Here is a 15133-nt window from a genome sequence, read left to right as displayed (position 1 = left end):
TTGTTAGAAAACTTTTTTACTAAGTATGGGCAGGAAGGGGGAGCATGTGAAGAGGAGCTGTGGGAGTTCGTCTGTATAGTAAGGAGGGCATTAGATGTGCTTGGTGGTTTCTATACTGTACTGTGAAATTTATAGGAATGTGAGACCAGAGCTGAGGTTGGTATTGAACCGTTAACAGCTGGGGTTTTTTCATTTCCTAACAATTTGGGAATTTAGTCGGTTGAGGGGCTTGTTTGGGTTTTTTGGGTTTGGTTTTCAATTTATCCTGTTGAAAATATTCAGGGAGAGAGTTTCAAAGCTATTGAGAAGATGACAACCAAGATGCCTGAGGCTGCTATGAAAGCATCACCCTTATGGGGTGGTGCATGTCAGAGGCATGTCTGGGAATATGCAAAGAGTCTGAAATGAGAGAGAGCTAAGAGACAGAGCCACACTGCTCACTGAAGGGCAGAACCACATACAAATGGCTGGCAAGGAGCCCTTTCCTTTCTGAAGGTCAAGAGTGCGCATACACATTTCAGTGAGTTTTCTTTATAAGTGGGTCAGCATTTACTCAGCTAATGATTAGAGCAGATTTAGAATCTGTGACAAAACTTTTAATAGATCAGGGCTAACATGATGACAAGAGCTCTGCACCATTCTCCATTCCAGTTTTCTGCTTTGCCTTGGGGTAAAAATCATGCCTGGGATTGGATTTTCTAGTCTGCACATTCCATCTGAGCAACTTGAACCACTTGTTTGAACATCCTGTAAGAGGGATCCCCGCATTTCTCTATTCCTGTATCCTTAGTGTTATTGTTTTTAAATACAACAATTAACCGAGGATGGCAGGAAGATACCAAACAGGTAGACACAGTCCCTTCAAGGAGCAGAGCTTCTGAAGGAAAAAGCCACAGTTTGAAGAAAGTAACAAAGGCTGCATTTGTGTATTTTGCTCCATGGAGCTGAAAATATCTAGTAAATTGATCCCGTGGGAGTAATAAATACACATTACTTTATCTTGTACTTCATGTCCTATACCCCTGAGCCTTGATAGAACAACACCACTTAATAGACTTAAAAAAAGAGTAATTACAGTCATTGGTTGTGTGATATTTCAGCCCTTCCAGCCCTGCCTGACCTTCTAATTTAGCTCACCGTGTCTAACTAATGCATTTATATTCATCTTTTATGAAGCATGTGTAGTACAAAATTGACTTTGCAGCCTTTAGCAAGCTGTCTTACCAGGTTTAGGATCTGGTTAGTACAGCGTACTGTATAGCATATGTACATTTACCACAGAATCTTGCACGCATGTGGTTCTGATCAACTATTACTTTTTATCCTTTTGGAAATAAAAAATATTTATTCCATTTCATCCTCCCCTCCCCTTTTTAAAGCTTTTATTCATTGCGGCATTATTTACAGCTAAACATGCAGGCAGAAAGATGCAAGCATTTTTAAAATGATTACCACTAATGTTTCTACTTGTCAGAAGTGCTTAAATTTTCCTGCACTTTGTCTAAAAACTTAGCACTTTTACCTTTTAAGAATTACAAATTTATAAGATCTTACCAAGCTGATTTACAAACACAGCTGACAGTTTATGATGAATGATGTTGCAAAATGTACAATATGTTTCTCTGTCATTTCTATGCATGTATATATTAAGAAGAAGATTAAGAAGAGAGAGAACCCCCCTCTGAAAGAAACCCTTGAGTTAGAGAGCACATGCACAAATCTCTCTCCTGCGTTTCCTCATAACTTCCTGCTCACTTCACTCATCCAGTAGAGCACAATTGTTCTCTGTGCATTTTCTCCCACCATATGGTATCCTCATTACCATACACTAAGGGTCCATATGGGGAACTTGTGAAGTGAACTGTATTCATTTTAACTGCCAGATGAGCAGCCTTTTGCTTTGCAAGCTTAGCTTAAGTCATCTGCTGTCTTTATGTTGTTATGGCAACACAGCACCAATAAAAAATTCTAATCTACTGTAAGTGTCTGGGATCACAGTATTTTAAATGCTTGCCATAACTGTCCTCTAAGTGAAGATGCTTGTTCTTTTAGTATGACAAAGGGTTATTGTCAACTCCAGCAGGTGGCAGTAAAGAAATTTTCTTTTTTTTTTTTTAACCTTTAAAAAAATTTTTTTTTCCTTTTTCCCCATCTCCCTCCACCTCAAAAAGTTGTAGAGTCACACAGCGTGGTCAGTCCTCTGTATTTCCTAGGATTTCTGATGCTGAGGTCAGAATTGCAGGTGATATTTTTAAGTTGCAACTCAAATACTAAAGGTAGTAAAGTATGAAACTGTGGTGACAGCTCATGCACTTTATTGACAGAGATCCAGGCTCAAGTACCGCTTCACTGGGATTCTGAAACCTCCATAGCCACACTGCTAGTTCAGTTTTGGAGCTGATTTTAGCTATGTTTCCAAACTCCTGAATCAAACACAAAGCTAATTAAGAATATCTTATAGTAATGGAAGTAGGCAGCAGCATCCTTAAATATAAATCATTTTCACCTCCGCAGGCCACATAATATGTTGCATCTCTGTCTCTCTGTCTGTATGGAAAGTGAATGTTTGTAGTCTCAGTTCATCAGTTCACATTAGCCTCATGCTGAATATTTAAACACAGAACAATTTGAACACACCATGAAGAGAGACAGTGACTGCACTTTCACTTGGAACAGCAAGAGCTCATCTAATAATAATTTAGTAAATCAGCCATTTAGTGGCTCAGTTGTACACTGTATTGTGCCAAATAATATTCAGTTCAACTGTATGCTGGTGAAATTGAAATTCAGACTTCAGTCACGTGGCACTTCTTTGCTCAATGGAGAGATGAAATGGAAAATCACCCTGCCAATAGACTATTTGAATGTAGCGCTTTATCAAAAATATAGCAGAGTGACAATATAAACAGGATTTGGTTGTATGTGGTACAATCTATTCTAATTAGGCTTTTATTATTGTGGTTTCTTCTGCACAGATTATTTGATAATTCAGGATTTGCATTTACATCTTCAGTTATTTTATATATGGGCAGAGAGCAGATATGCGTAGTCACTGCGTAGTTACGGTCCTTTAAGGCAGAGTCCTGTGCGAAGTGTGGTGAGACCTTTATTGCCGTATTTCGAGCCCTGGCTCACAGGGAACACCATGCCCTTAGGAGCAAAGGGAAAACGCAGCTGCTGCCTTTCTTCCTCATGAAGTGCCATGTATGTTACTTCATAGCATGAAAGCAATATCAGATTAATTTCTTTTCCCTGTTTAAGGCTATCAGGATTTGTAGGGAGTAGTAATATCTTATATTAGACTAACTGATATAACTGGAAAAAACCAGACAAGCTTTTGGGTGCCCAAGCCTTGCTTTCTGCATGCTGACTGTACCTTTTCTTGCCTGTATCAGCAGGTCTAATAAAAGGTATTACCTCACGCTGCAAAACTTGCCTTGGTTGTAACCATAGACCATTGTGACTTCAGCCAAACAGCTACTCTTTAAGGCTGTCTCTGATGAAGATGGGGAGAGAGAATATTTTCCAAGAAAGTATGTTGTGAAGTTTAATTTGTTCCCATTAAAGTGGTGCTTTGAGATCTTTGAATGCAGAGCATTGCAGAAGGGTGAAGTAATGTCTATAATCTCACCTACAGTTTCCATTTCTAGCCTAGTTTTAGGTGTTATGCAGTGGTTTACGTGGTGATGTAAAATATGATTGCCATGTATTTCTCACAACACAGTCCAATTGAGTAGCAGAAAAAGCATCCTCCTAACCATCATGATGCCATTTAGCAGAGAGCGCTGGAAGCAATAGGATGCCTGTTGTCGTAATTCTTCTAAGAAATACAGGGCTTCACAATCTATACTCAACTGCTGACACTTGAAAACTCAAACATTTTGGTAAAATGAATCAAGCAGTAATGTTTCTTTTATGAGTTCTCCTCACGGGAAGGGAAGGTTTGGCACCATTTGGAGATCAGGCTCAGTGATCCGTCATAGCAAAGTCAGCTGTCCTGGCATGTCTCATAGGTCACTCGATCGAACCAGTGGCTCTTACAACTATATTATTGCTTATGGAACAGTAATTGAGGCACCATGGTTAAAATTACCTGGTCTAATAGGCAGTGAACAATTTGCACTCAATACAATTATAAGCCAAATCATTCATTTCATAACACTTGGACTAATTTATTTGTTGACCTTTTAATATCCATAGCTCTTCAGTAGTATTAACTGCAACTCAGACAAAATCTCTTGTTCATTTTACTTTCATTGATTTTTTTTTTCCATTGAGGCAATAACAGTTGTTTGAGTACAACCTTTTCTTTCTGTTGTAAAAGTCAATCATGTAACTTATGTTGGTATAACTCAACAGGGCTGAAATGTCCTCTAAGTACAATAGCATACAATCTCATGCTACTTGTATAAACACGGATATGTATTTTGGATTTATTTTAAAGAATGCTTCGGAATGTATTTGTGACTATAGATGACAAATTATATGCTTGCTGAGAGGAGAATGAAAACAAAACACAGAAGAATTTTTTAAAGTAGTGCCACATATATGTAAAACATTTTTTGTTCATCTCTTACAAGAGATCTAAGTTACAGAAATTTTGGAATTTGTTAATTTTTTTCTTTAGGATGACCTAAGTGTCTTTACTAATAATGCTATATTGATCATTTCATCTGGACATAGCATCTTGTCTCTTGAAGTCCTAACATTTTACAGAACAGAGGTGCTTAATTTTTCCAAATGTGAACTTCTGACAAATAAAATGTGTGTAAAAAGTATTTTTTTAATAAATAGGAAAAAAATAATACTAATATTTTGATAATCTGAATTTTCTTTCATTTTTTCAGCTTTAAACTAGCATGAGAGCTAAGAGTTTTTGATGATCAAAAAAGTTACTGAAATATTGATGTATTTTGAAAAATCAGTGGTGAGTTTTGAAGCATTTCTATAAAATATGTTGGTGTAGTCACAATGGTAATCTTTTCACTCACCACTGAAAAAGGAGCTTTAGATTGTGTAAAATGATGTGCCTACTTTTACATTGTGTAGGTGTACACAGAAAGATAGTGTTATCTCTGTGAATTGTTGGATAAATTTAATTTCTGAATTACATACTTATTCAACATTTATACTTGCTTTGGATAATTTCAGCTGAATTTTTAAGTCTGTAAATTAAAAATAATAGTATCAGGAACAAACACCTTTTGTTTCTGATAAGAAAGTTGAAATTTTTTTAGAATATATGCTAGGAGGCACTTCACTGAAGTAGTCTTTCTGAGCCAAAGCCTCTTTGTACAATAAAATACTGTAAGTCCTTTGAACACATAGTTATAAAATATAATTGTTACACATTTGGCATTTTATGCTTCCCTAGAAATTACCACTTGGTATCTACACCTAATCTATGGTCTGTCTTTTCATTTCAATTGGGTCTGAAGTGGTCCTTCGTTGTAATGAGAATGCCCCTTTCAAGAGACTTCTTTTAATTATACCGATGATAAAATGTAAGTGAAAGTAGTCATTTGTAGAGGTTATGACTGAGCAGTGTTTTAACTGTAATAATAACCCACCAACATTATTCCAGTCTCTATTTCAACATTTTTATGCACTCACTCTCCACAGAACATAGTGGAATATCATTGTAGGTCAGAATTTCAATGCATCTTATTTTTCAGTTTTCCTCCTGCTATTAAAAGTAACCTGAACTCTCAATTTCTAACTACTAACACTTCCTACCTGAAGCGTACAATCCAGAAGAGTGACAGTTTCACAGATCTTAATGATATGCTGGGGTTTCTTTTGTTTTGGTTTGCGGTTTTTTTTCCCTTTCATTAAAAGAAAATGAGGGTGGGTCTTTAATTGCATATAGGTGAACACTTGTTTTTTACAGAAAATAGCTAGTTTGGCATACTTAGATATTTATATAGGTAAATGCATTAATAAAGACCAACTCTGAAAATTAAATGGACAAAACATGTATGTACAATTTACACTTGAATTGCTAGATAGCTCTGCTGATTTAACTCAGCAGACGTTCTTGCCTTGCAATAATACCAAACATAATTCTATATTTCTATAGATTTAAATGCAGTCAAGTGAATTATGCCACCCAATACATTCTAGATTTGACCTAATGGGAGAACAATTTAGAAGTGATACAACTTGACCTGTGTTTGGAAAGTCTTTGTGTATACCAATGATTGAAAGTACATATCAGCCTGTCTGTTCGCCAAGTAAAATGTTTTTCACTCTTACAAATACATAATTGGATATCTGTGTTGTGCCACTCACAAAATCACAAGCCACATTTAATCTTTTTTTAATCCCCAGTGTTTCAGGGAATTTTTCTAATGGGCACAATAATATGATCCGTAGAATTAAGCTTCTAAAACAGCCTGTGCAGTATCTTTGAACGATGGTCTCAGAATTTAGTGTGTCTGTTCATTTTTCCAAATTCTTTTTAAGTTTACTTAAGTCCAGACCCTTCAAATAATTCAAAACATTCTTCTTCTTCCATAAGGGGTCTTTGACAACTTTCCAAAAATATATGGGTTTAAAATGGCCAGGAGAAGACTTTGAGTAATAACTCTTTCTTTTCTTTTTTTTTTTTTTCTTTTCTCTTTTTTCTTGCAACTCTCATCTGCAGCTGTTTTCAGGAAATAGGAATGTTAATACTATGAAGAGCAGAGGAAGAACTATCAGAAAATCTTACATATGCAAAACCAAAAAAAACCCCAACCTAAAAGCTCATTAATCTCAATAATGAACATCTGCTTCAAAGTACTGTAGATGCTGGTACAAATAGTTTGGGGTAAATTTTCAAAAAGAAATGCCTGAGGTTCCTATCTGAGATTGCTTTGTACATGTCTCTCTGTATATTTTGCGCAGGGACTGAAGGTAGCTGTGGCACATAAGGAAAATTTAGAGTGCAAAATATGCTTTTAGGTCATTGTGGCAAACTTTTGAGGTCAGATAGAAGAAAAGAATCTAATGTTATCATTTGTTTGTTTGTATCTTCATGGGTAAATCAGGAATAATCCTTTTGCTGTCTAGATAGATGGGAATAGTATGAGTCACTGTAAACTGGTGGGATGCAGGAATTTCTGTAAAGGAAGTTGGTGAAGAATTTTTTGTTAGCCATTGAATTGAGTTTATGTAGACTTATCTGTTCATGATCTAGTTTGTATCTCATTTATTTTGTCTCCTAATGATTCATTGGATCTGACAAACTGATCACAGTATGAAAGATGGGATTGCAAAACTAAGGAAAAGTATGTGCAGAAGAACTGGTCTTTACCTGTTGGGATAAATACTGCAGTCTTTCGTACAGCATGAAAAATATGTTTCCTTTCATGATCTTGCTGTGTTTCAAACTGAGGGGATCTGTCGTTAGATCCTCATAGTGTGAGCTTGCAAGGTAACCTGTGGGGAATGCTGCAGAAGATGCCAGAGAATTACCATAGCGTTGATTTCTTAATGACAGTGTTAGAGAGTCCCAAATATGGTTCGTATCTACCAGCTACCAGTTGATGTGTTGTAGGATGTGAATAGGTACAAGAGTACAATGTAGTAATATCTACCAGGCCTGCACTGTGTGCATGGAAGGTAGATTTGCCTCATGAGTTAAAATCTGACAACTCTGAAGGGTTCCTGCAGGTAGCTATAAATGCCTTTTTCTGGTAAACTTAGGGGTTGGAGGCAAGACATACTGTAAATATACTTAGGAGAATCAAAATTCTACAGCTATCTGAGGGACATAGACATAAGTCATGTAATCACTGTTGGATAAAGTCCCTAAAAGAGGTGATTTGAGCACTGGCAGAGTAATTTCAGTTCTGCATATCTGCTTTCACATACCCACTCTTCTCCCTTTGACTTAGAGACCTAACATTAGCAGAGAACTCCAGAGCTTTTAGCAACAAAACCATCCAAATTACTTGCCAGATGCTTCAGTTGATGATAATATGGTGGGAGCATCCAGACTCTCAAACGTCAGTTTATTCAAAGAGTTATTCCAATGCAACTATATTAATGCTAGTTTATTCCATGCTACTGTGTATCTAGATGAAGTACACATCTGTGCTAGCTACTAATTCTGTCGCCATTGTTATGTGCCCGTCATTTATGGAAATGAAGACCAGCAGCGTGAGTGGTGTGGATTAAAAAAGGAGGCTGATACCTTTTTTTAGTATCTAAGTGCACCATATTAACAGGAGGATAATAGGGGTAAGAGGGGAGACTTGCAAGGACAGACTTACAGGTGATAATCATAATTTTGTTCCTTCTTTTGTCAGCAGTATTTGCAATGGAGACTTTGAATAGGGTGTGTTTTCCCTATTGCTATGCATTTATCACCTTTGTGGTTAAGAGGTGTTTTAATCATCGATTCTCAACATTTATGGCTAGATGCCTGCTCACATTTGCACTTCAGTGTTTGTTCTTTCTGCTGCCTCATATAGGCTTTCTATATTTTATTTATAAGGTTGGCTCATTGTGGAGCAGGTGGTAAGGTCATGCATGACTGTTTTTAGTGCTGTAGATTTAGGCTGTGATTTTCAGTTTGGGTGGAGGCTGATGAGACTACAATGGCTTGGAAAAGCTAAGGTTCTAGTTCCCACTGTAGACTTATTTTCTGGAAATTGCCATTGAAATTCAGTGACAGGAATTCAGTGCACTTCCATCCTATAGGCAGCGGTAAGCAGAAGCTTTTTTTTTACCCCTCAAGTAATGTTGTCTTTCTCTCTCATTTTGCCTTCCTGTCTTTGTAATATCTATATGGTGTTTACTTCTTCACTATGATTCAATTATAATATATGGAAACGATTCAGTTGTTTGTTTGCTAGAGAAGTTTTCATCTTTGTGTGAGTACAAATATCTTTTCAGTGAAATGGCCCTGTTATTTTATACTTCCTATTAGGTGGCATAGTTCCTTCAGTTTTACAGTAAATGGAGGATCTTTACATTTGGAATGGCTTTTATGAGTCTTTATAAAACTCTAATTGCTGAAAATGATACAATAATGCAGTGCTCATTGTGGATGTGGAGAGATGGGAGGTTCTGGACAGGCTGAAACTCTTGTGTACCAACCTAGATGGCTGGCATTTTAGATCTGTGGCATCCTTCTAAATGGTTCTCTACCAAAATGTTGGTTTTGCCTTTACACTTGAGAGAGGTGTTCACAATTTTATCTTTATCTTTTAAAATATAATGCATACACAAATATTAAGTATAAGGTTAAAACTTAGTTCTAACACATACCTTTAACTAGCACATTTATAGTTTCACCCATTGAAAAACCAAAGAGAAGTTTGAGCACAAATTATTGTAATTTTGACTTGAAATTTCAGAATGTGACCTTTCCAAGGTGAAGAAGGGAACTGGAGTCTGATGTTCAGCATTTTGACTCTGCAGAAGAACGTTTTTCTTGCAAGTAGCCATGAGAGTAGGAAGTTAGAAGGCAGAGCCAGGAGGTCAGACATAAGAGTCAAGGAAGTATGAATGACATCATCATCCCTAAGTACCCTCTCAGAAGATGAATGAGCTCTCTCTTGTATTACAATGCTAAAGAGCATTAGAAGGTGATATGATATCTAGACAACACATAAGATAAATGCCTCAGAGTATGCTAGAACAGCTTCCCCCCCCCCCCCCCTCCACAAGTACATAAATCCTTTGGTGGTCTCAATAATACAACATGTGGCTGATGAGTATTATATATTGTGGTCAGCTGCTTCTTCACAAAATTCATTTAGATTTAACAAGTACCTTGAACATTATCTAATTTAGTTACTTAAGCCAAATAATTCAGCGTAACTCTAGATACCCTTTAGCTGACTAGACTCACAGACCTTTTGGGACACAGAGTGGATTATTTTCACTAGTAGCTGAATAAAAAGTAAGCAGATGTCAACAGAAGAAATATCCCATCTTTTTTAGAGGTGGCACAAAATGTGTTTATCATCATAAAACTTGACACAAAATGTTTTTGCCATGGTAAAACTTGAAATGCAAGTTTCATGATCTTAATGAATTCCTTCTGAAGGGAATGCATGCCACAAACAAAACATGCAAGGTTGCAGTAATGTTGGTTCAAGGTATGTTCTGTCAGAAGTGGATTCAGTCTGAATTTCAGTCTTTGTGCTTCAAAAGCACAGTCATTCTGGTATGATTTATATAATCTTTCCTACAGTAATTTTGGAATATGCAAAGTTGCAGCAGACTTCAGTGCCCAGCCTCCTCTTTTGCTTATGTAAACACCCCTTAGTATTTTCAGGAGGAAAATTTGATTAAAATATTTAATTGCATTCCTGTTACAAAAATTAAAAAAGTAAAAACCCCTCAGTAGAAAATCAGCTTCAGTTTGAAATAAAAATGGACTCTGGATCTGTGGTGTATAGCTGCATGGAGGGCAGAGTCTCATGCATCATATTTAATCACTGAAGTAATGTTTCTTCTTTTCAATATTTGCTCAATTGTTATTTTTATAGAAATAAAATGATGTTCATTTGAAATAAAATGCAAGACAAGACGACCCTCACTTTAGCTGTAACAAAATGCTGCAAAGTCCTTTATTCTAAGCCAAAAGCTGTCAGACTTTTAGCATTAATAGAAGAGTGGATCTTTCTTGACAAATGCCCCCATAAATTAGATATTAGCTTTACTCAAACTCTGTCTGTCTCAGGAAATATTTCCACTTGCATATTCAATTGGAAGGACCTTACATGATGCCCACTTACTGCTATGAAAATCCAGGCTTCTGAGTTGGAGGCAAAGAAAAATTTCTGTGAACAAAAGAATGTCTGGAATAACAGACCTTGAGCTTATGCAGAGATTTCTCTTTATAGAATGTGAGTTTCACTCACTTTTTGTTATGTCTGTCTGCTGCTGCTCTGTCCACCTATCTATCTGTTTATCTATCACCATTGCAGCGGTAACATGCAGTATCAATTGGATTTTAAAAGACATAGATCTTTTATATTAGCTGTCCTTTTTTATAATACCTTTTACAAATTTAATCAATGCATTTTAATATACAATATAGTTTAAGTGCAATATACAATAAATATTCGAGCTTCATCTTAAACATGCTCTAGCCTTTAAATTGTTAAAACTGCAGTGCCCTTTCAATCTACTTACATAATGTCATAAAATATACATTTCAAGGTAAATGAAGTCAGCTACTTCAATTTAGTCCCTCAAACTGGTAGTAAATGAGAGGTTAACACTATGGTGCCAAACCCATTATTGAGTAAATTTAGCACCTTGGACAGCTCTGTAAAATCTTTATTGCTTTCCTGACCTGCTCGTCATGTTCTGTCTATGTGTTCAGTGGCTCTCAGCTCTGATTGAAAGGCAATATATTAGATCCCGAACACAAACATGCTCGGGGGCTGCTTCACTGTGAGCGTAATGACATGGAGGTGAGAACAATTTTCTGGTCACCGCAATCCAAGCACCTTGCAAGGTCTGTTGCTCTAACTTATAGAGGACTTTTGGGGCTCCTTTGTATGTGGAATTGTAACAGTAGCTTCTATGGTAATTTAAGCAGAGCTGCAAAGGGTTTAAGATGCATTCAGAAAACAAGAAGTTAATATCTTGAGCATGTCTGTAGTAGCATTTTACTGTGTATTTTTAAAGCTAGTTTGTGTCTGTAAGAACTACCGTCAGCTCTGGAATAGAAGATGCCACTATTTGACACAGGAGGTTTTGTGTAACATCTACTTTGTATGATCTGAAAATGTCATAAACAGGAAATGCTTTTACTATGTGAAAATATTGTTAGAGATCTCTAAGTATGAAACTCAAATTTACAGACTCTGAAAATGTTGAAAATAATATAACCATTGACTAGCTAGGAAAATTGAATGCTACTTGTCAAGCGTATTTCAATGAACCATCATGGCAATTAGTTTTATTTACATGCAATATGTTATGGCATCAAACATAACATGTTATGTTATGGCATCAAAGAACTTCCAATGTTTACGGACTGGAATATATTTGATATTAGGTAGAGCATCAGTAAGATTCCATGTAATTACCTCATTTTTTAACATGGTCTTCAGTCTCTTTTTAGATGCATTCTAAGGTTTTTAGCTCAGCATTACATAAATAACTATGATTAGTCAGGTAGAGCAGAAATGACTATTTAAACTTTCTTTTTTTTAGTAATTTGGCATAATGACAGCTTAGGTTAACAATATTCCAGAGCAGTCTGTGGGCTCTGTATCACAGTCTAATTTTCCATCAGTGAAATATATAGTGCAAACAATTTCTACTGAAGTGAAATAAATCCTAGTTTGCAAAGTCAAACACCTGTGCAGTAATTTTTCACCTAAAATCATGAATTGAAAAAGATAACATTTTTCAGTAACATCTCTGTTCTTCTCTAGTTTGTATCTTCAGTATGAGGCAAAAAGGGCAACTCAGTGTTCTGATGATTCTGGTAAAGCAAGGAGGATTGATTGTACCTGGATGTTGTTTGTAGTCTGTCTGTCCATGATTATACTGCTAACTGTTGTGGTCAAGCTACACATAAAAAAACCCACAAAACAACAACCACAACAGAAAGAAAAAAAAAAAAACCCAAACCAACCCAAAAACAACCAGAAAAAGGCTGTAGCAACTTAACTCCTCAGCATCTGTTTCAAATGTAGTGATTTAAAAATCCATCAATTATATATTACATCTCACTTCATATGTGGAAAATAATTTAAATGTGTGTTCTGAGAGAGGGGTGTGTGCAGCAGAAGGCAAGCCTAAATGTTTACTGCGAGTACAAAAATCCTCCATCTCATTTTTGAATTTAGGACATTATATATGTCATAAGTAGTTACTGCAGTATGACAACTATTTTATCGTATATTATAGAGAATTTTAAATTGAAAAAAATGCTAATATGCATCTAAAAGCTTGTCATTTGAAGAGTTGTTCAAGGATTTTTGAAGAGGTTATGGTGACAGCAAAATGAATGCAATTATATCTCTATTTTCTGATCAGAGTCTACAGTATATGAAAATTGAGCATTACTGTTTCTTTTTGGTATAAAATATGGCTATTGTGTAAAATATTTTAAGTTAAAAAGTTTAACTTTGTAGAAAACTATAAAATCCTTAGAACTGGTACTATTTTTGTAAGCTACCTGCAGAAATATACCATGGTGAATAGCATCGTGTTAGTATATTAGAGCAATACTTAGGGGCTGGGAATTACGAAAATATATTGTTTTACTCAAAGGACAGTCTCGGCTGGTTTTGATCAGGCAATAGAGAATCTGCTAGATGCTTTGAAAAAATGAGAAAAAAAATCTTCTGGGTTAAATCTGCAATGCATTTTTACATTTTCTATCAGGATTGTTCATAGAGATTTTTCTACACTGTAAACATTGTAAGAACACAGGAAATACTATTATTACTTGAATACCAGTTTAGAATACTCTAAGAAATAGTAAATGAAAAGGAACAAATAGGAAAATGGAGAGAAAAAAAATTTGCCCCAAATGGAGAACTAAGTCCCAGAGTGTTGTAAATTTTGCTGTCCATGCAGGGAATTTTTTCAGGAAACACTGCACTGCACTGTACTGGGCCATTCTGTCCTAGTGCATGTGTTTTCCTCTTGTGCATCATTTTATGTACATGGATCCTACCCTGACCCATCATATCAGGATACAAACCGAAGAAGTTGAAAGGTTACATTACCATCAGCATAGGACTGATTGGATATCTTTTGTACGTGGCCTGCTGGGTAAGGTCACAATTCCTGCGGTATGCAATTAAGAATAAAATAAACACATTGAAGGGATTCATAACATGCTCTGAATGACATTGATTGCAGTAATCTAGTAAATGACCTCAGGATTGTATTCTGCAATAAACCGATGAGTGGTTTATAGTGCAGATGGTAGAGACAATTGAGTGATGTATTTTATTTTGCAGCACCGATGATTCTCACCTTTTGACTTGATTAAGTGTGTGTGTGAATAGGATGAACTAGTGATTTAACACCATTCAGTGGTTGCTGAGAGTTGTTACAATTAAGGTGTACCTGGTGGGAGGAAACAAAACCCCCCAAAACACGGTGCAACTAATAGAAGAGTATAAAAGATTCTAATATTTGTTTTCCCCCACAAGGAGTTTATTGAACTCAGAGGAATGCATCTGTTTTTATATTGACAGGAAGTAATACTTAAGAGGGCTGCTGATTTAGTAGAAGCACTCTATGGTATGCCACATAATAACCAGGTAAATGCATTCTACTTCAGCAATTCTAAAACATGGCTATTTCTTAGATGTATAGATAGATCAGGGGCTAAAGGTATATAATACGACAATGTGAGACAAGAATAAATATAGAGGGCAATGTCATATCTGGAGTGGGGTTTTGTTTGCTTGTTTTCTTTTTTAAAGGGTGTGAATTTAGTGCTTGTAAAAGCAATGTGTTATTAAGCCTGGAGGCATTTGCCCACTTTCACCAGATACTATATGATATGGGCAATGATATGCATTATGTTGTGCCACCAGAGGTTTTCCAATCTTACCCTGAAGATAGCTTTAAGGTGGAGTAAGTCTAGGCTCCAGCCCCAGTCTGCCAGTTGGTGCTGTTATAAAGAAGTGTGGCCGCTGGGACTGAAACTTCCAAATATCTTACCACAGACGTCAGGATTTATCACAAAGGCAGCAGATCTTATAAGCATTAGCTCTCAGTCAGCCAACTGGTTTAGAAAGAAAAGCATCTAGCTTTTGCCTTTGGACAGAGAAATGTTTCATTTTAGCGTGTAAGAAAAGGTTTGTCAGGATCGCATTGGTAACTCTTTTATTCTTTTTTCCCCTTCTTATCCTCTAGGAAATAATCCTGAAAAGAGCAGCAGACATCGCAGAAGCACTCTACAGTGTCCCCCGCAATCACAACCAGCTCCCCGCCCTTGCTAACACGTCGGTCCATGCAGGAATGATGGGAGTGAATTCCTTTAGTGGTCAACTAGCTGTCAATGTCTCCGAAGCCTCACAAGCCACCAATCAGGGTCAGGAGAAGACTGGTCTTCCTCTCTCTATGAACCTTTTCTGATGAAAGTCAGGGAAACGTGCAGAGCACTGAAAGGGCGATGGTTCAAAACTGAAGGCTAGGAGCTCATGTA

The 15133-nt window shown here is 36.5% G+C and overlaps 1 protein-coding gene across 15 annotated transcripts in view; it reads left to right on the top strand.

Moving 5' to 3' along the window:
* EBF1 (EBF transcription factor 1) overlaps positions 1 to 15133 on the top strand; it is a 281895-nt gene that overhangs the window by 255585 nt on the left and 11177 nt on the right. For all 15 annotated transcript variants that reach the window (XM_075715910.1, XM_075715916.1, XM_075715909.1 and 12 more), the window contains 2 exons: positions 14175 to 14240; positions 14842 to 15019. In XM_075715910.1, the coding sequence (XP_075572025.1) occupies positions 14175 to 14240; positions 14842 to 15019 (244 nt within the window). The remainder of the gene's footprint in view (positions 1 to 14174; positions 14241 to 14841; positions 15020 to 15133) is intronic.

Source organism: Pelecanus crispus, chromosome 8 (genome assembly GCF_030463565.1).
Source record: "Pelecanus crispus isolate bPelCri1 chromosome 8, bPelCri1.pri, whole genome shotgun sequence".
Classification (NCBI taxonomy): Eukaryota; Metazoa; Chordata; class Aves; order Pelecaniformes; family Pelecanidae; genus Pelecanus; species Pelecanus crispus.
Note: the sequence above shows the minus strand (reverse complement) of the source record. Positions and strands in the feature narration are given on the sequence as shown.